Source organism: Chelon labrosus, assembly GCF_963514085.1.
Source record: "Chelon labrosus genome assembly, chromosome: 2".
In the NCBI taxonomy this organism is placed as follows: domain Eukaryota; kingdom Metazoa; phylum Chordata; class Actinopteri; order Mugiliformes; family Mugilidae; genus Chelon; species Chelon labrosus.
This window is the reverse complement of record NC_140338.1, coordinates 1,008,878-1,030,311: the sequence shown is the minus strand read 5'-3', so window position 1 is coordinate 1,030,311 and position 21,434 is coordinate 1,008,878. Positions and strand designations below refer to the sequence as shown.

The 21,434-nt window shown below is 41.5% G+C and overlaps 3 protein-coding genes across 3 annotated transcripts; 2 read left to right on the top strand and 1 right to left on the bottom strand.

The window, feature by feature from the left end:
• The first annotated feature begins 787 nt into the window (after positions 1-787).
• Positions 788-1,573, top strand: LOC311497638 (histone H4). The gene has a single exon (XM_084557971.1). It carries the CDS (start codon positions 838-840, stop codon positions 1,147-1,149), a length of 312 nt encoding a protein of 103 aa, XP_084414097.1. The 5' UTR covers positions 788-837; the 3' UTR covers positions 1,150-1,573.
• A 597-nt stretch (positions 1,574-2,170) lies between these two features.
• Positions 2,171-2,659, top strand: LOC311504304 (histone H2B-like). The gene has a single exon (XM_084567323.1). The coding sequence runs from the start codon at positions 2,275-2,277 to the stop codon at positions 2,644-2,646; it is 372 nt and encodes a 123-aa protein (XP_084423449.1). The 5' UTR covers positions 2,171-2,274; the 3' UTR covers positions 2,647-2,659.
• Positions 2,660-3,301: 642 nt separating this feature from the next.
• On the bottom strand, positions 3,302-8,188 carry LOC311505356 (uncharacterized protein). Its single transcript, XM_084568873.1, has 2 exons — positions 7,415-8,188; positions 3,302-4,004 (listed from the first exon to the last, which is right to left on the bottom strand). The coding sequence occupies exons 1-2, from the start codon at positions 7,719-7,721 to the stop codon at positions 3,382-3,384; spliced, it is 930 nt and encodes a 309-aa protein (XP_084424999.1). The 5' UTR covers positions 7,722-8,188; the 3' UTR covers positions 3,302-3,381.
• Positions 8,189-21,434: the final 13,246 nt, after the last annotated feature.

Genomic DNA, 21,434 nt, shown 5'->3' with positions numbered 1-21,434 from the left:
CACTGTGTTGTTTTCACAGTTTCATGTTAAAAATAACCATATTTACTGAAACCCCCAGAGCAGCCTGAAGGCGACGGTGGCAGGAAAAACTCCCTTTTAACAGGAAGAAACCTTGAGCAGAACCAGAACCAGAACCAGAACCAGCTCATATGGAGGAACCCATCTGCCTAAGGCCAGCCGGGTAGAGACAGAAGAAAGAGAGAAGAGAACAGCAAGATAAACATACATCCGTCATAGATACACATATTTGACTAAAGTGTACATGTGGAATCTGATGATACAAACTGATGATGTTACATGACAGTTTGAAAATGTAAGAGGAATCATAGGCAGGTTGGAGAATTGTTCATTCAGGTAGGAGTGGAGAACTGCAGGAGGCCATAAGTCAGAGAGGTTTTTATTTTCATTTCAACCAGCAGGTGCTGGTGCATAACGAGATATATCTCTGTTTCCTAACCTTCTTAAGAATGTGTATGTGTGTAATGATGGTCATTGTTATTTGGTGGTTTTAATGTTGTGGCTGATCGGTAAAAAGAAATGCTTCTCCCCGTCGGGGAATCGAACCCCGGTCTTCCGCGTGACAGGCGGAGATACTGTCCACTATACTAACGAGGAGCTGGTACGTAGTTCCCTACGTCACATTTTGTACAGTGTGTTCGACACATGTTTGTCATGAGCGTTTTTGAAATAAGGACGCGGTCCCTTTAAGAGAGTGACGTTGTCTTGGTTCATCGGGACGTTGAGTCTCTGTCTTCTATCACGTCCTCAGTTACACTATAAACCCAGCTGTGAGTCCAGCAGAGACACTATTGGACAGAAATCATCTGAACAGTAACAATGAGTGGAAGAGGAAAAGGCGGGAAAGGACTCGGTAAAGGAGGCGCCAAGCGTCACCGGAAAGTTCTCCGTGATAACATCCAGGGAATCACTAAACCCGCTATCCGCCGTCTGGCTCGCCGTGGTGGAGTCAAGCGTATCTCCGGTCTGATCTACGAGGAGACCCGCGGTGTGTTGAAGGTCTTCCTGGAGAACGTGATCCGTGACGCCGTCACCTACACCGAGCACGCCAAGAGGAAGACGGTGACGGCCATGGACGTGGTCTATGCTCTCAAGAGGCAGGGACGTACTCTGTACGGCTTCGGAGGTTAAACTACCAACTCCTGCATCAGACAACACAAAGGTCCTTTTAAGGGCCACACAACCTCTCAAGATAAAGACGTGAATTCCTTTTGGTGGTTTTACACAATTTCCCAACTCACTGAAAATACACGACTACTGATGGTGGAGAAAAACTAATGTACTTGATCATTAAAGAAATATTAAAACCTTTCACCAAGTGATCTCAATCAATGAAACTCAAAGATGTATTTCATACTATAGTTTATGTAGAGCCTTGAGTTCATATGTACCTATAGTGCAAATATGTTTTAACGACCTGTTGTAATTGAATATCCAGTTCATTTCAGATAAAACACCATTTGTTGTAAACTGAAGACTTTAATTCATTAAATATTAAATGTGTCAAGGATGTGTTGTCTGAATCTGAACTCCTTCACTCATGTAGAGCTTATGATTAAACAATGATTTAAAGAGCAATCATTTTTTTGGTTTAGATAGATATTTCCTTTATATAGATATATATTTCCTTTTAAGTTTTATTGCAATCATTCAATAAAAACATGTTGCATATAATGTTGTTGGTGAATACAATAGTTCATCTCTTTATTAGTGACTCTTACTGTCTGTGTGACTGAATGTAGTTTAATCAGCTTCCAGCTATTTTCATTAGTTTGTTCATGTTCTGCTGTTTTCATTCACACACATTGTGCACTATAAAAAGAACAGCTAAAACAAAATAATCTGATATTAAAATCAAAACTATAATTCGTTGTCATTTTAGGTAAAACATTTAGTTCACAGACAAAGAAACAAATTGTTCCATGTGGACAGAATTTAGTGGATTTCTAACTGTAAATACTTTTAGATAAACTGAATAATAAAAGTCAATATGTTAATAATTACTAAACCAACATATGTGGATAAATCTCGTTTTAATGAATAGATTATTTAATTCTTTTACTGTGGCTGAGCTTCACATTTCAAATCTGTCCGTTTAAGGCGGCAACGACGGTTATGCTGCGCATGCTCAGTCGCTCTGTAAGCATAACCAATCGTTTGTGAGCAACAGCACAGTTATATTTGCATGAAGTGTATATTAAGAGGCTGCCCTGAGCGTTAGAGCTTCATTCTAGTGATTAACGTAACCGTTGAATCATGCCTGATCCAGTGAAAGCACCGAAGAAGGGCTCCAAGAAAGCCGTCTCAAAGAGCGTCGCTAAAGGCGGCAAGAAGAGGAGAAAGTCCAGGAAGGAGAGCTACGCCATCTACGTCTACAAGGTCCTGAAGCAGGTCCACCCCGACACCGGCATCTCCTCCAAGGCCATGGGCATCATGAACTCCTTCGTGAGCGACATCTTCGAGCGGATCGCCGGTGAGTCCTCCCGTCTGGCTCACTACAACAAACGCTCCACCATCACCTCCAGGGAGATCCAGACCGCCGTCCGCCTGCTGCTGCCCGGGGAGCTGGCTAAGCACGCCGTGTCTGAGGGCACCAAGGCCGTCACCAAGTACACCAGCTCCAAGTAGACTCCTGTTTACTGGAAACAACAACAAAAAGGCCCTTTTCAGGGCCACCCACCTACAACAAAGAGCTGTACTCCTCAAAATTTTTTATTTACAATATAAATTGTGTTTTAGATTATCTTGCCAATTAAAACATTAAGGTATAACTTCACTGGTGCCCAGCCATGTCTGCTTCCAGTAGGAACTAAAACTTCCCTATTGCGTGACAATTAAAGGTTAAATTATATAACCCTTAATTGTATTAACTATAGTCCTTGATTTCACCACAACGTGTACTCTAAATGAAATTGCTATGCTATGTCAGAATCAGCTTTAATGACCAAATATGTGCACAAACAGGGAATTTGACTCAGGGGGCAACTTTTGTCTTGGGATATTTTATCCAATTGATCTTAATACTAGTATTAAACTGACATTTATATAAGTTATGGAGAAATTATTTTTTATTTTTGACTTGAGACTTTTGATCCTGACTGAAAATAAGTAAATGGTAGCAGATGTAGAAGAAACTAACTTATTTTATAAGCCCTATAAAATAACCTAAATTAATTTATAAATTGACTTTTTATAAAAATGTGTTTTCAAACATTTGCAGAACCAGATAAAATGCTCAGACTAGTTAATCTAATCCTATTGCATTAAGATGATCTATGTAATGCAGATAGAGGGATGATTTCTTAGAGGATGGAGTGGGTGGCTCTTAAAAGAGCCTTTGATTAGTTGTGATCTTCCAGGAGTTCACTTCTTCTTGGGTGCTGTCTTCTTGGCTTTAGGCTTGGCTGCCTTCTTAGCGGGGGCTTTCTTGACCGCAGGCGCCTTCTTGACCACCTTCTTGGGGCTCTTGGCGGCCTTTTTGGGGCTCTTAGCGGCCTTCTTAGGGCTCTTTGCTGTCTTCTTCACCGCCGCGGGCTTCTTGACTTTCTTGGGAGACTTCTTCGCGGCCGCTGGCTTCTTGGCTGCCGCCGTCTTGGGCTTTTTAGCCGCTGTGGGCTTCTTGGCTTTAGGAGCCGCTTTCTTGACGGGCTTCTTGGCCTTGGTTTCAACCTTGTTCATCTTGAAGGAGCCGGAGGCGCCGGTCCCCTTGGTCTGGACCAGGGTCCCCTTGGCCACCAGGCTCTTGATGGCGGTCTTAACGCGGGCCTTGTTCTTGTCCACATCGTAGCCGCCGGCAGCCAGAGCCTTCTTGAGGGCGGCAGCAGACACGCCGCTGCGCTCCTTTGAGGCGGCCACAGATTTAACGATCAGCTCGCTAACCGTGGGACCGGCCTTCTTCGGTTTGGAGGTCTTCTTCTTGGCGGCCTTAGCCGGAGCGGGAGCCGGTGCTGGAGCTACTTCTGCCATTTTCCTTGTGTTGTTTGTCGCTAGTCAACGAGAGTCTGACTGGAGTCTGAAAAGCCCGGAGCAGGAGGCGGTACTTAAACACACCATGAGAACCGTAGAGACTCAGCCCGGCCCGGCTCTGCTGCGTGCCGGCTGAATGTCGCCGCTTGTGTTTTCTCTGGAGAGATTCAAGACGAAAAAAGGTTTGTTGGAGCAGAGATGGGGCCTGAAACTGAAGGACCACATAGCGGACTTGTGTCTCTTCGTCTTCAGCGCGTACTGAGCTCTGACGGTGATTTTATTTTGTCCGTGGAGCCTCCAAACCTGACCGACTCACCGCGGTGCTCGGCGCGGCTCGTCGACTTTTCCGTCACTTTTCTCTCCTAAAATGATTTAACTTTCATCAGAGCTCCTTCAAAAGACGTTTTCCAGCTGCGACACATGTTTGTTCAGAGACTCGTAGTGAAAACAACCACGCGTTGAACATGCGTTTAAAATAAAGTGAAGATGTTGTGTCGGCAGCAAACACACTGGTGATGGTGGAGGCTGATGGAGCAGCCAGACTCCGACCACAGCTGCTCTAAGACTTTTAATGTTGTTTCTTGTGTTGGTGTTTTTATGTCTTCACATTCTGCTCTGAATCCATTTTAAATTTCAATATTTCTCATAAATCTTGACTTAAATTGTCTCTCCAAGCAGACAATGACTGTTATTGAGAAGAAACTTTCTTAGCAACAAACCCCTCAGGAGTATCCACAAATAAAGATTAATCTGCAGAACAAGTTTCATTTTATTGACTGAATTTAACTGAAACAGCTTCTTTGGTTGTTTTACATTCAGTGTCTATTATTATAAGAGGACAAGCTACCATCGGCATCACAGCAACTAAGAATAAACAAACTGGGATTATAAAAGCTAAAAACATAAAATAAATAAAAGGTGAACTGGGTGGACCTGACCTAACACTGAGCAGAACATCCCTTTTTGTTAACAAAGTTAAAGTAAATGCACAGATGAGAAGTGTCTGGTTAAGTGGAAATAAAATCAACTGGAACAAACCAAGGCAGATCTCTTTAACAGACTTTAATCATCTTAACATAAATAAGACGTTTGTAAAGTAATCAGTAAAACTTTAATATTCTTGGATTGAAGACTGATTGACTATAAATATGTGATAGATGGAGAAGCCTCAAACAATAATAGAATCATAAATGAAAATGTCTGTGATCTAGTGTTTATCTCTGAACACAGCTCCTGTTTGGGCTGAAGTTACGTTACAACTAAAAAGTGTCCTATGGTCGAATGGAATGAAGGTGAAACGTCCAACAGAACCAAAGAAATATCAGACAAAATGGTAATATGTAAACAATGTTATGTCATGTATACTATTTAATACTATACTATAAAAAATAAACTTTGAATAATTCAAATACACATGTTCTGGGTGGTGATGTGCATCATCAGCTGACACGAGTTAAAGTTGTCATTGAACAATTATTCAAAGATAATTTAGCAGATCTCAGGAGGAGAAAGACCAAAGACAGACATTATGTTTATATGTATTCATGTATGGTATAGGCATATTCAACTGTATGTTTATTACTATTATTGTTTTGACATCCTAAACCATGTCACATCTATTTTAATAAAATATATTAATACTTTTTATGACTTATAGCAGGACGGCTCAGTGGTGTGGTGGTCAGCACTGATGCCTCCCAGCCAGAAGGTTCTAGGTTCTAATCCAGGCCGACTGGTTCCTTTCTGTGTGTAGTCTGCATGTTCTCCCTGTGTCTGCGTGGGTTCTCTCCAGGTTCTCCAGCTTCCTCCCACCGTCCAAAGACATGCTGGTTAGGCTGGTTAGTAGGTGTGAGTGTCTTTCTGTGTTAGCCCTGTGATAGACCGCGGCTCTTCACAGAAGATGAATGAATAAATAAATAAATGACTTATAGCATCAGCACATATAACATTCAGTAGAGGTGGGCGGATCGATCCAAATATCGATAATATCGATACCAACGTTGGTATCGAGATTGATCGATACCAATGTAATGAGATCGATACTTAAGTTTCAGTTTCTCTCATTTCATTAAAGACGCGACCTGACTCTGTTTGTCTAGATGCCGCTGCTGTCACAGAGCAGAGCAGGCTCGTTTTGCTCCTCCTCCCCCTCGCGTGTGTGTGTTGTACTGTCACGTGACTCCGCAGCGCCAGGTGACCGAACACCGCCCACCGCTACCAGCCAGGCTCGGCCAGCAGCAACGCATTACACACAACGAGAGAACGAGCAGGGCTGTTTGGTTCTATTTTCGGGCCGAAAATGAAACAATAGCAAGTTGTGTTATTTGTAAAAAGGTGGTAAGATACAGTGGTAACACAAGAAACTTGTAAAAGCATATAGAATTTTTTAAAATTCCCGCCCACTTGGCCCGTAGCCTACCCTACAGATCGCTGATATGACGAAAAAAAAGTGCAGGAAAGGGGAGAAATGTTGTCTTATTTTTGTATTGTATTGTACTTCCTAAACACGTCCTTACATTATTTATAATATTTGTTGTGGAGTGATAATTTTCTACACTTTGTTTATTTAAGAAAAAAAAAATAAAAAATCCAGAAAGTTCAATGAAGGGAAAGATTTAGTTTTTATTGTAGTTTCTGAACACTCTGCCTGAAAAATAATTTGTTTATATTTGTCCTCAAGTGATCATTTTGTGTTGTTTCTGAACAAAAACTTTTATTGTGATAAAGTATTTTCTATTTACTTATAAACCAAATTCTGTACTGAACTTTAATTGATTAATAATCCAAAAGGCAAATCACGAAAAACACTTAAAATGTCATGAGAATTAATTCAGATTTAGACTGATTCAGATTGATGGTGCAGCCACCTTAATTTTTAAAAAGTATCGATATCGGTATCGGTATCGGCAATACTGGCCCAGTATTTACTTGGTATCGGATCGATACCAAATCTAGCGGTATCGCACACCTCTAACATTCAGTGCTCCTTATGGCATTAAGTATATCTGTGTGTTTTCTGTACTCAAGATGCTTTATGAAATTTGTTTTATGTGAGAAATTAGTCCTTCAGGTTTTTCTAAACGATCATCAGCAGTGAAGCATCATGAATTTGATTGGACTTTGTATCCTAGAAAGCTAGGCATGCTTTTATTAAATATATTCTTAATAGATTCTGAGCTGGGAGGTTAACCTCTGAAGCATACAGCCCTATTTATTGAGGTGCTTCTCAAATCCTTAGAAGCAATGAGTTTTTGGAGTAATTAGATTATAGGTTCTGGTATCAGACTATATGTGGTTCATGGTTAATTATCATCAGATCGGTCTGTATTCAGATCTATTGTTGACTCAGAACATAGCTCTCTATCTTGAGAGGTTGTGTGGCCCTTAAAAGGACCTTTGTGTTGTCTGATGAAGGAGTTGGTAGTTTAACCTCCGAAGCCGTACAGAGTACGTCCCTGCCTCTTGAGAGCATAGACCACGTCCATGGCCGTCACCGTCTTCCTCTTGGCGTGCTCGGTGTAGGTGACGGCATCACGGATCACGTTCTCCAGGAAGACCTTCAACACACCGCGGGTCTCCTCGTAGATCAGACCGGAGATACGCTTGACTCCACCACGGCGAGCCAGACGGCGGATAGCGGGTTTAGTGATTCCCTGGATGTTATCACGGAGAACTTTCCGGTGACGCTTGGCGCCTCCTTTACCGAGTCCTTTGCCGCCTTTTCCTCTTCCACTCATTGTCACTGTTCAGATGACTTCTGTCCAATAATGTCTCTGACTGACTGACTGAAAGTCTTGGTTCTTGTAGGAACTGTTCAGGGCAACCGCCCTCTTCAGTTCCGGTTTCTCCGTGGGGGTGGGGGCAAAGGGAAAGAAACAGACCAATAGGATTAGTCACCGTGACACAATCACCAACTGTTCACTCTGCTCACTCTAAATATGCGCACATACATACGCGTACCTATATATGCATACATGCATGCATATACACACACATACACAAATATTCACGCACCCCCACCTCCTTTTTTTTTTTTTCCTCATTTTTAGGACATTTTAGGACATCATGGTAAAAGAAAGAAAGGAAGAATCAGATTCTAGAAGCAAAGTGGTATAATATATAATAGTAGATAAAATCCAGTAACATAAAATACTATAAGTAACTCTATTCGTGTGATCTAGAGTGAGTAAAATGTATTGAGGTTATATTACAGTTTTTCTCAATTGCTAAAACACAATTTCTGAAACCTTGCTCCATTTTCTCAAAACCTTAAACACAAAACCTCAGCTTCAAGCACGATTTACAAAACCTCTGACTCCTCTTGCAAAATCAAACTTTGGCCTCAAAACAGTTTTACCTGTGCTCAAAATCAAACACTGCTCTCAAATAATAAACAAATTGCTCAAAATGACATACACTATCAAGCAGTCAGTAAACAATACACCAAAAAATAGAAAACACATTGTTCAAAACATATAGTTCTCAGGGAGAAGTACATTTTTAATCTCGAAACAAATTTCATATGTTTCTGTCATTATACAAAAAGCTCAAAATTGATCAGAAATTACTGTTTTGCTCTTTGCATTTTTTTTGTTCTTCCTCCTTCTTGTACCCTTATTTTTACAGTGCTGTACCCTGCATCTCAAAAACTTTATCTCTGTGATACTGTAATTCTTGTTCTTTGATGATATGAACCTGTAACCAGTCGAAATCTATTGAGCAGTCAGTACTGAAAACAAATGGAAAGCACAATGTTCAGGGCCATACAATTTGTTTATTGTACCATATACAGCCAACAACATGGTCTATGATTGTTGCTCGAATTTCATCGGATATTTCCACTCTTTGTCTTCCTCTTCCTCTTCCTCTTCGTCCTCCTCTTTCTCTCTCTTGCCCTCCTCCTCTTTCTCCTCTTCCTCCACCTCGCATACGCACTCGTCCTCGTCCTCTCACATAAATTCTTCTGTCCATTCTCACACTTTCTCATTCCCACCTTCAACAACCTGTTTGCTCTCTGAACTGGCTTATATTGGATGTCACATCATTTGAAACAAGTGAAATCAGTTTTGACTGATTGTGTTCAATCAATGACATTTCTGCTCTCTTTATATGTAATTGTTGCCACTTGTGTTTACCAGTATGGATGACATGTGCATTAGAGTGCAGAATGTGTTTTAAGAATGAGAATGTGTTTAGAGTTTTGCTAAACCATGTGAAATGGTTTAAGGTATTGACAACAGACTGAACAGTTAGCTTAATGAGTTCAAGCAACTGAGAACTTCCTTCAGCCAATGGATTTTAGTGTTTTAGCAACTGAGAAAAACTGTAAGATAGTGTCTCTGACTGACTGAAAGTCTTGATTCTTGTAGGAACTGTTCAGGGCAACCGCCCTCTTCAGTTCCGGTTTCTCCGTGGGGGTGGGGGCAAAGGGAAAGAAACAGACCAATAGGATTAGTCACCGTGACACAATCACCAACTGTTCACTCTGCTCACTCTAAATATGCGCACATACATACGCGTACCTATATATGCATACATGCATGCATATACACACACATACACAAATATTCACGCACCCCCCCCTTTTTTTTTTTTTTTTTTTTCCCTTTTTTTTTTCTCTTCCCCTCCCTTCTTCCCTTTTCTCCTTTTCCCCTCATTTTAGGACATCATGAAAAAAAAAAAAAAAAAAGGAAGAATCAGATTCTAGAAGCAAAGTGGTATAATATATAATAGTAGATAAAATCCAGTAACATAAAATACTACAAGTAACTCTATTCGTGTGATCTAAATTGAATAAAATGTATTGAGGTTATATTAAGATAGATTTCTTTATCAATATTGCAGTAAGACCGACAGCGGTGTGGTACAGAAGGACCGGAGTGGGTTGGTTCTTTCCTCCTGAATGATAGGTTGGAGTGATGGGTTGTTTTGGGCCCTGTGCAAATATTTTTTCCCCAGAAAGGCCATTCTATCTTTTAGAGTCATGAAACCAGAGAGTTCATGCGTGTATTTATTGCTCGTGTATTTGGGGAGTCTGTAGCACATCTTTATTGCAGCGTTTTGAATGACCTGAAGTTTGTTGAGTTCTGTGCTTCTTATGTTGCACCAGGCAGGAGCTGCGTACTCAAACAAAGGCCGAATGTAAGACTGGTACACCCTTGAGGCTGTTCCTGGGGTTGCTCCTCCCTTTCTTCTGCACAGCACTTTTAGATGGTTAAGTCTGCGCTTGGCCTCTTTTTCCACCTCTGCTATGTGGTCTGTCCATTTCATATTCTGCTGGAACGTCACTCCTAAAAATTTTGCTGTTGGGGTTATTTGAAGGGTATTGTCATAGAGTTTGAGACTGGGGATTGTTCTGTCTTTTTTGCGAGGATATCTGGAGAATAGTAGGCATTGTGTTTTTGCAGGGTTTAATTTTACTCTCCACATATTTGCCCATTCTTCCATTTCAGTGATGCACACTTCAAGTTTTTTTTGCAGCGTGTTTTATGTTTTTGGAAGAAGTCCAGTAGCAGATGTCATCTGCAAACTGCGAAACTTGTCCCTGTCCTCTTGGTGGATAATATATGTCACTGATATAAAGGAGGAATAGTAATGGACTAAGGGCTGATCCTTGGGGTACACCTGCTTCTGGACAAAATCTGTTAGAAATGGATGTGCCGACCTTAACTGCAATTGCTCTATCTTTTAAAAAACTGTTTAAAAGCACTACTAGTTGGTGTGGAAGTCTGAGATTTTGGTCCTGAAGCCTGTATATGAGTCCCTCATGCCACATTTTATCGAAGGCTTTTTTGATATCGAAGAAGACCGCAATTGTTATTTCTTTTTTGTTGAATCCTCGTTGCACATCTTCTGCTAGTCGTAGGATATTATCAGTGGTACTTCTTTCTTTTCTGAAGCCAGCCTGGTGGACTCCCAGGATTCCAAGGTCATCAAGGTGTTTATGGAGTCTGATGTGTCTGCAGTGTCTCTGCTGACTGACTGAAAGTCTTGATTCTTGTAGGAACTGTTCAGGGCAACCGCCCTCTTCAGTTCCGGTTTCTCCGTGGGGGTGGGGGCAAAGGGAAAGAAACAGACCAATAGGATTAGTCACCGTGACACAATCACCAACTGTTCACTCTGCTCACTCTAAATATGCGCACATACATACGCGTACCTATATATGCATACATGCATGCATATACACACACATACACAAATATTCACGCACCCCCCCCCCCTTTTTTTCTCTTTTTTTTCCCCTTTTTTCTTTCTCTTCCCCTCCCTTCTTCCCTTTTCTCCTTTTCCCCTCATTTTAGTACATCATGAGAAAAAAAAAAAAAAAAAAAGGAAGAATCAGATTCTAGAAGCAAAGTGGTATAATATATAATAGTAGATAAAATCCAATAACATAAAATACTACAAGTAACTCTATTCGTGTGATCTAAATTGAATAAAATGTATTGAGGTTATATTAAGATAGATTTCTTTATCAATATTGCAGTAAGACCGACAGCGGTGTGGTACAGAAGGACCGGAGTGGGTTGGTTCTTTCCTCCTGAATGATAGGTTGGAGTGATGGGTTGTTTTGGGCCCTGTGCAAATATTTTTTCCCCAGAAAGGCCATTCTATCTTTTAGAGTCATGAAACCAGAGAGTTCATGCGTGTATTTATTGCTCGTGTATTTGGGGAGTCTGTAGCACATCTTTATTGCAGCGTTTTGAATGACCTGAAGTTTGTTGAGTTCTGTGCTTCTTATGTTGCACCAGGCAGGAGCTGCGTACTCAAACAAAGGCCGAATGTAAGACTGGTACACCCTTGAGGCTGTTCCTGGGGTTGCTCCTCCCTTTCTTCTGCACAGCACTTTTAGATGGTTAAGTCTGCGCTTGGCCTCTTTTTCCACCTCTGCTATGTGGTCTGTCCATTTCATATTCTGCTGGAACGTCACTCCTAAAAATTTTGCTGTTGGGGTTATTTGAAGGGTATTGTCATAGAGTTTGAGACTGGGGATTGTTCTGTCTTTTTTGCGAGGATATCTGGAGAATAGTAGGCATTGTGTTTTTGCAGGGTTTAATTTTACTCTCCACATATTTGCCCATTCTTCCATTTCAGTGATGCACACTTCAAGTTTTTTTTCAGCGTATTTTATGTTTTTGGAAGAAGTCCAGTAGCAGATGTCATCTGCAAACTGCGAAACTTGTCCCTGTCCTCTTGGTGGATAATATATGTCACTGATATAAAGGAGGAATAGTAATGGACTAAGGGCTGATCCTTGGGGTACACCTGCTTCTGGACAAAATCTGTTAGAAATGGATGTGCATTTGCTCTAACTTTTAAAAAACTGTTTAAAAGCACTACTAGTTGGTGTGGAAGTCTGAGATTTTGGTCCTGAAGCCTGTATATGAGTCCCTCATGCCACATTTTATCGAAGGCTTTTTCGATATCGAAGAAGACCGCAATTGTTATTTCTTTTTTGTTGAATCCTCGTTGCACATCTTCTGCTAGTCGTAGGATATTATCAGTGGTACTTCTTTCTTTTCTGAAGCCAGCCTGGTGGACTCCCAGGATTCCAAGGTCATCAAGGTGTTTATGGAGTCTGGCTGTCAGCACTCTCTCCAATAGTTTGCCCAGGTTACTCAGGAGGCTAATGGGTCTGTAGTTTGTTGACAGGTGAGAATTTTTATTTGGTTTTGGGATCATGGTGACCAGTGCTGATTTCCAGGGTTTAGGGAAGTATCCGGTGTGTAGGCAGATGGTGTAGAGATCAGCAAGCTGAGCTAAAAATTCTATTGCTGATTCCTTAATAAGTATATTTTCTACTCCGTCTTCTGCAGGGGCCTTTGGTTTAAGTTTTTGAAAGTGGTGTTGGAGTTCGGTTATAGTGACGACTTTGATTAGCGGGTTATTGATATCTGTATTTATTGATATGGGCAGATGGGTAGGCAGGCTAACCTGTCGCTCTACAATCTCCTTCCACTCTGGGTCAAATAGAGGATCTTTTGGGCACGAATGAACATTTTTCAGATGTTCTTTGAAAATGTTAGCCTTTTCTTTTTCTTCTTCAATTATCTTGCCTTCATGCTTTAGTACTGTGACCTTAGAGTACTTCTTCTTTCCATTTAATTTGTGAACTTTTTGCCAGAAGGTTTTTGGGTTTGGGTCATTGTTTAGGTCTCTGTAAAATTTATCCCATGTTCTTTCTCTCTCTCTCTTGATTTCCCTCCGTATTTGTGTTTGCATTTGGTTAATTATTTGTTTAATCTCTGTGGATCTTGTTTTCATGAACTCTCTTCTTAGCTTCCTTTTGGATTTGATGAGGGACATCAGGCATGGTGGGAGATTTTTTGAACCTTCTGTATTTCCTTTACGTTTTATTGAGGTTTCCCTGGCTGTGAGGAGAATTTGTCCTAGCAAAAGTGCTCGTTGGTCAATGGCTGCAGGCTCAGGGTTGCAAGGAGGGAGGTTAGTGCTCTGGTTAGTTGTTGAGAGTTTAAAGGCCTCCCAGTTTGCCTTTTTATAGTCAAACTGTGGTTTCCTTGGAGCAATGTGGGCCTTCAAATTAAATGAGGAAAATATTGGGAGATGATCGCTTCCAATATCGGAGCAAACAGCAAACTGTGTAACTCTGCCTGTGAGATCAGGCGTGACGAGGCAGAGATCCAAAATATCTACAGAGTTATTTGAAGAGGAGAAATGTGTTAGTTCATCATTATTTAAGACAACTAAATCAAGCTGTTCTATTATATTGTGTAGTGTAATACCAGATAGGTTTGTAGTTTTATTATTGAAGCTTGGATGTTTAGCATTAAAGTCTCCCATTATTATAACTGCCCTTTCTTTTTGGAGGGCTTCTTGAAAAAGATGTGGGGAGGGGGTGACACCTGGTGGACAGTAGACTGACAGGACAAGAATGCTGGAGTCTGAAGACAACTTGATTCTTACAGCAACAAATTCGTTGTTCTGGGTTTGTGCAGGATTTAAAGAAATGGTTGTTTCACTGTAAGTAATATGTCTTTTAATTAGCAAGGCCACTCCTCCACGTTTTCCTCCAGGTCTGTCGTTTCTTATGATGTCATATCCAGGTAGAGAGAAATCAATGTGGAGAGAGAGGAATGTTTCATTTATTGAGGCTACTTGTACATCTTTTTCTTGAAGGATGTGAAGTAGCTCTTCTCTATTTGCCCTTATCCCTCTTATGTTTATATGAAGAATGTTGAGTAAGTCCATTTTCTATTTTATTTATTTGTTTATTTTTCCCTTCCCCTTTGTATTTATTAAAAGTGTTTTTCCAAGCATCTCCAGATGGCTTCAAATTGCTTTCCATCCTGACACAGAGTCTTTAGGTCATCTTGGAGAGTGGTGCATTGCGTTAGAGGTCTGGAAGTTTTGGGGTCTGGATGGAGCTGAGAGGGGGGCTGTGTCACAGTTTTGATGGGGCGAATCTGGGATAGATATGTTGGACAGTGTTTGGAAGCTGCAGAGTGATTTCCACCACAGTTGACACATTTTGGCTCATGCTTGGCTTTATCGCATGTTTTGTGTGAGTGTTCTCCTCCACACCTAACACATTTAGTTTTGTTTTTGCATTGTTGAGCGACATGGTTGAACTCCTGGCAGTTGAAACATTGTTTAATGTTCGGAGCAGTGTGTGCCTTTTCAGTACGGTAGTGGAAAAAGTCCATGAAAAATCCTTCTCTTAGTAGCTTGGTGGCATCTACAGGGTTATTCAAGGTAACCCTGATGAAGGTGGTGGGGGTCTCTGTTTTCTTACTGATGATACGGTTGATTTTGAATATGTCGATGTCTTGGTTTTTAAGTTCCTCTTTTATTTGGTCAGTGGTGATGCTGAGTGACAGTCCTTTAATGATGATTTGTCGGTTGCTTTGTTGTGTTTCTGATCTGCTTTGGTGATTGGACAGCTTCACGATGAGATTGGGACTTTGAAAGGCTTTTTCAGGCCATGGTGCTAAGAGCTGGTTCATTGATTTGGGGTCTTTGGGATAGACCAGCAGTCCTCCCCGCTGCAGATTGACCAATTTGTAAAGAGAGACTGATGGTTTACATCGCATTATTTCTTTGGCAATGTCCTTTTCCGTTTGAAATACTGTTCTGTTTATGTTGTCGATGATTATTGGGGGTGGGGTAGTATTTGGTTTTCGTGTTGTTTCGGGGGGTGGTGTTGCTTGTGGGCTTAGAGTTAATCTATGTCTTTTTTTTGGGTTTTGGACCAGTTCGAAGCCATTGTCATCGTTGGCTGTCACCGCTTGGGCATAAGATCGATGGGTAGAAGCTACAGTGGAGATAGATTTGTTTCCATTTTGTAAGAAAGCATCCATTTTATTGAGTGTGCTTTGAAGTTCGGGGACAAATGAAGCAAGTGGTGATTGTTTGATGTGATAACTGAGGTCATTAAACAAGGTTTGAATTTGTCCAAAAATTGATTTCAGTATTTCATCTTGTTTGCTTTGTGAGCTCCGGTTACCAATAGTCACGGATGTTTCAGAGGTACTTCCTGTTCTTGTTTCTACAGTTTGCAGGACCTCTTCAATAAAGTTGTCCAGACTTGGATTGCCAGATTGATAGGGATCAGAAGAAACAGGGGGGGTTGGTTTTGGTTTGATATGATCAGGGGGATTTTGTTTGGTTGGCCTCGATGGGCCAGTCAGCTTGGATTTAGTTGTGGTTGTATTAGAGGGATTTGGTTTAGCACTGAAGGCTTTGGTCCACACAGCTTTCCGCATTTCTGGAGTCATGGAGTCAGAGTGAGGTTTTGTTGCCATTTTGTGTGTGAAGGTGTGATTAGAACTGATAAAACACGTGGAAGTTAGGGCAATCTTCTTAAAAATAAAATCAAAATTGATTTAAAAGGGAAGCGCAACCAGGTTAAAATATTGGAGAATAACACATAAGGTTTAGATTTGAGGGACCTCAATTGTGGTCGCTGGGGAGTAGGCTGAACTACAGCCCCCTCTAGCGGAGGGAAAAGTGTCAGGAATCAAAACAGCAGGAGACAATGCGTGAATTTAGTGAGCAGGTCAACAGTCGGTGTTAAGTGAGCAGTGAGTAATTTGGTATCCCGGGGCTTCCGGAGAGGTGTTTAAATTTTTAGACACCTTACCATCAGGATGAAGGCTGGACAAAAGGTGATAGGATACGTTTACTTAACGTCCTTCGATGAGCGCTGTGGAATGAGTCTGACTGACTGAAAGTCTTGATTCTTGATAAAAAAAAAATCAAGGTGTCTCTGCTGGACTCACAGCTGGGTTTATTGTGTAACTGAGGACGTGATAGAAGACAGAGACTCAACGTCACTCTCTTAAAGGGACCGCGTCCTTATTTCAAAGTCCCCGCTGTGGACCCCTCAAACAATAATGCGATGTAAACCATCAGTCTCTCTTTACAAATTGGTCAATCTGCAGCGGGGAGGACTGCTGGTCTATCCCAAAGACCCCAAATCAATGAACCAGCTCTTAGCACCATGGCCTGAAAAAGCCTTTCAAAGTCCCAATCTCATCGTGAAGCTGTCCAATCACCAAAGCAGATCAGAAACACAACAAAGCAACCGACAAATCATCATTAAAGGACTGTCACTCAGCATCACCACTGACCAAATAAAAGAGGAACTTAAAAACCAAGACATCGACATATTCAAAATCAACCGTATCATCAGTAAGAAAACAGAGACCCCCACCACCTTCATCAGGGTTACCTTGAATAACCCTGTAGATGCCACCAAGCTACTAAGAGAAGGATTTTTCATGGACTTTTTCCACTACCGTACTGAAAAGGCACACACTGCTCCGAACATTAAACAATGTTTCAACTGCCAGGAGTTCAACCATGTCGCTCAACAATGCAAAAACAAAACTAAATGTGTTAGGTGTGGAGGAGAACACTCACACAAAACATGCGATAAAGCCAAGCATGAGCCAAAATGTGTCAACTGTGGTGGAAATCACTCTGCAGCTTCCAAAAACTGTCCAACATATCTATCCCAGATTCGCCCCATCAAAACTGTGACACAGCCCCCCTCTCAGCTCCATCCAGACCCCAAAACTTCCAGACCTCTAACGCAATGCACCACTCTCCAAGATGACCTAAAGACTCTGTGTCAGGATGGAAAGCAATTTGAAGCCATCTGGAGATGCTTGGAAAAACACTTTCAATAAATACAAAGGGGAAGGGAAAAATAAACAAATAAATAAAATAGAAAATGGACTTACTCAACATTCTTCATATAAACATAAGAGGGATAAGGGCAAATAGAGAAGAGCTACTTCACATCCTTCAAGAAAAAGATGTACAAGTAGCCTCAATAAATGAAACATTCCTCTCTCTCCACATTGATTTCTCTCTACCTGGATATGACATCATAAGAAACGACAGACCTGGAGGAAAACGTGGAGGAGTGGCCTTGCTAATTAAAAGACATATTACTTACAGTGAAACAACCATTTCTTTAAATCCTGCACAAACCCAGAACAACGAATTTGTTGCTGTAAGAATCAAGTTGTCTTCAGACTCCAGCATTCTTGTCCTGTCAGTCTACTGTCCACCAGGTGTCACCCCCTCCCCACATCTTTTTCAAGAAGCCCTCCAAAAAGAAAGGGCAGTTATAATAATGGGAGACTTTAATGCTAAACATCCAAGCTTCAATAATAAAACTACAAACCTATCTGGTATTACACTACACAATATAATAGAACAGCTTGATTTAGTTGTCTTAAATAATGATGAACCAACACATTTCTCCTCTTCAAATAACTCTGTAGATATTTTGGATCTCTGCCTCGTCACGCCTGATCTCACAGGCAGAGTTACACAGTTTGCTGTTTGCTCCGATATTGGAAGCGATCATCTCCCAATATTTTCCTCATTTAATTTGAAGGCCCACATTGCTCCAAGGAAACCACAGTTTGACTATAAAAAGGCAAACTGGGAGGCCTTTAAACTCTCAACAACTAACCAGAGCACTAACCTCCCTCCTTGCAACCCTGAGCCTGCAGCCATTGACCAACGAGCACTTTTGCTAGGACAAATTCTCCTCACAGCCAGGGAAACCTCAATAAAACATAAAGGAAATACAGAAGGTTCAAAAAATCTCCCACCATGCCTGATGTCCCTCATCAAATCCAAAAGGAAGCTAAGAAGAGAGTTCATGAAAACAAGATCCACAGAGATTAAACAAATAATTAACCAAATGCAAACACAAATACGGAGGGAAATCAAGAGAGAGAGAGAAAGAACATGGGATAAATTTTACAGAGACCTAAACAATGACCCAAACCCAAAAACCTTCTGGCAAAAAGTTCACAAATTAAATGGAAAGAAGAAGTACTCTAAGGTCACAGTACTAAAGCATGAAGGCAAGATAATTGAAGAAGAAAAAGAAAAGGCTAACATTTTCAAAGAACATCTGAAAAATGTTCATTCGTGCCCAAAAGATCCTCTATTTGACCCAGAGTGGAAGGAGATTGTAGAGCGACAGGTTAGCCTGCCTACCCATCTGCCCATATCAATAAATACAGATATCAATAACCCGCTAATCAAAGTCCTCACTATAACCGAACTTCAACACCACTTTCAAAAACTTAAACCAAAGGCCCCTGCAGAAGACGGAGTAGAAAATATACTTATTAAGGAATCAGCAATAGAATTTTTAGCTCAGCTTGCTGATCTCTACACCATCTGCCTACACACCGGATACTTCCCTAAACCCTGGAAATCAGCACTGGTCACCATGATCCCAAAACCAAATAAAGATTCTCACCTGTCAACAAACTACAGACCCATTAGCCTCCTGAGTAACCTGGGCAAACTATTGGAGAGAGTGCTGACAGCCAGACTCCATAAACACCTTGATGACCTTGGAATCCTGGGAGTCCACCAGGCTGGCTTCAGAAAAGAAAGAAGTACCACTGATAATATCCTACGACTAGCAGAAGATGTGCAACGAGGATTCAACAAAAAAGAAATAACAATTGCGGTCTTCTTCGATATCAAAAAAGCCTTCGATAAAATGTGGCATGAGGGACTCATATACAGGCTTCAGGACCAAAATCTCAGACTTCCACACCAACTAGTAGTGCTTTTAAACAGTTTTTTAAAAGATAGAGCAATTGCAGTTAAGGTCGGCACATCCATTTCTAACAGATTTTGTCCAGAAGCAGGTGTACCCCAAGGATCAGCCCTTAGTCCATTACTATTCCTCCTTTATATCAGTGACATATATTACCCACCAAGAGGACAGGGACAAGTTTCGCAGTTTGCAGATGACATCTGCTACTGGACTTCTTCCAAAAACATAAAATACGCTGCAAAAAAACTTGAAGTGTGCATCACTGAAATGGAAGAATGGGCAAATATGTGGAGAGTAAAATTAAACCCTGCAAAAACACAATGCCTACTATTCTCCAGATATCCTCGCAAAAAAGACAGAACAATCCCAAGTCTCAAACTCTATGACAATACCCTTCAAATAACCCCAACAGCAAAATTTTTAGGAGTGACGTTCCAGCAGAATATGAAATGGACAGACCACATAGCAGAGGTGGAAAAAGAGGCCAAGCGCAGACTTAACCATCTAAAAGTGCTGTGCAGAAGAAAGGGAGGAGCAACCCCAGGAACAGCCTCAAGGGTGTACCAGTCTTACATTCGGCCTTTGTTTGAGTACGCAGCTCCTGCCTGGTGCAACATAAGAAGCACAGAACTCAACAAACTTCAGGTCATTCAAAACGCTGCAATAAAGATGTGCTACAGACTCCCCAAATACACGAGCAATAAATACACGCATGAACTTTCTGGTTTCATGACTCTAAAAGATAGAATGGCCTTTCTGGGGAAAAAATATTTGCACAGGGCCCAAAACAACCCATCACTCCAACCTATCATTCAGGAGGAAAGAACCAACCCACTCCGGTCCTTCTGTACCACACCGCTGTCGGTCTTACTGCAATATTGATAAAGAAATCTATCTTAATATAACCTCAATACATTTTACTCAATTTAGATCACACGAATAGAGTTACTTGTAGTATTTTATGTTACTGGATTTTATCTACTATTATATATTATACCACTTTGCTTCTAGAATCTGATTCTTCCTTTTTTTTTTTTTTTTTTTTTTCATGATGTCCTAAAATGTCCTAAAATGAGGGGAAAAGGAGAAAAGGGAAGAAGGGAGGGGAAGAGAAAAAAAAAAGGGAAAAAAAAAAAAAAAAAAAAAAAAGGGGGGGGGTGCGTGAATATTTGTGTATGTGTGTGTATATGCATGCATGTATGCATATATAGGTACGCGTATGTATGTGCGCATATTTAGAGTGAGCAGAGTGAACAGTTGGTGATTGTGTCACGGTGACTAATCCTATTGGTCTGTTTCTTTCCCTTTGCCCCCACCCCCACGGAGAAACCGGAACTGAAGAGGGCGGTTGCCCTGAACAGTTCCTACAAGAACCAAGACTTTCAGTCAGTCAGTCCCCTCAAACCATATACACACATTATTTCCTCCTGTCTGTCTCTCTGCCTCATAGAAGGGAGACTCCTTAAACTCCTTCCAGTTCTCTGGTCATGCCCTCATCACGGTAGAGACAGTATATTTTTGAAGGACAATAAATGTATTTCCCTACCACTCTGAGGAAACCTGTATGTACATGTGGGCTGTCTGGTACCTGTTTAAGTCCAACATAGCAGGATCTGCAGAGGCGTCCTGCTTGTTGTGCGTCTGGCCTTTTCCTCTTTTTGTCAGTCTTTTCCTCCACCTGTTTCTTCGTGGCCTCCAGCTCTCTCTGAAAGAAGGATCTGAGGAGGGGCTTGTTTCCTCTAATTGCTGACACCTGTGATACTCACCTATAAATACTGGGGCAGGTAGTCTCAGGGGCCGTCCACACGGAAACGCAAAAACGCAGAAACGCAGAAGTTTTTCATCGTTTTGGCCGAGCGTCCACACGTATCCTGTAAACGCATAGCCCTAAAACGCACTTTTCTGAAAACGGGTCCCAGGGTGGAGAAATTCGCAAACGCAGCTCTTGCGTTTCTGTGTGGACGGGGAAAACGATGACGTCATCGCCACACCCCCGAGCAGCCTTCCACATCCCGTGAGACGTCTCATAACAACATCAACAACAATGGCGGACTACATGCTAGTTTTCATGCTGGAGAAGATACTGAGCCTATTAGGGCTACTAGGGCAACATATCACGCTCCTGTGCCACCACGCTGAGCAAAAAAGGCGATTTGTAAACAGCGCTCAAGATTTGTGCGCATGCTCCGCCTCTTCCTCTCCATTTTTGGTGAATTTCTGAAACTGAAACAGCGCCACCTATAGGCCTGGAATATGAAGTAGCTTTTTCGGTCGTGCTGAAACGGACCTGTGTGGACGCGGATATTTCTTGAAACGATGCCCTCGAAAACGGAGAGGGAAAAGATCGTTTTCGTACGTGTGGACGAGGCCTCAGTCTGTCTCTCCTTTCTGG

Coding starts and splice junctions, on each gene's coding strand:
- LOC311497638 (XM_084557971.1), top strand. CDS start 838: ATGAGTGGAAGAGGAAAAGGCGGGAAAGGACTCGGTAAAGGAGGCGCC.
- LOC311504304 (XM_084567323.1), top strand. CDS start 2,275: ATGCCTGATCCAGTGAAAGCACCGAAGAAGGGCTCCAAGAAAGCCGTC.
- LOC311505356 (XM_084568873.1), bottom strand. CDS start 7,721: ATGAGTGGAAGAGGAAAAGGCGGCAAAGGACTCGGTAAAGGAGGCGCC. Junction 4,005..7,414: donor TACTCTGTACGGCTTCGGAG/GTTAAACTACCA, acceptor CTCGTTGACTAG/CGACAAACAACACAAGGAAA.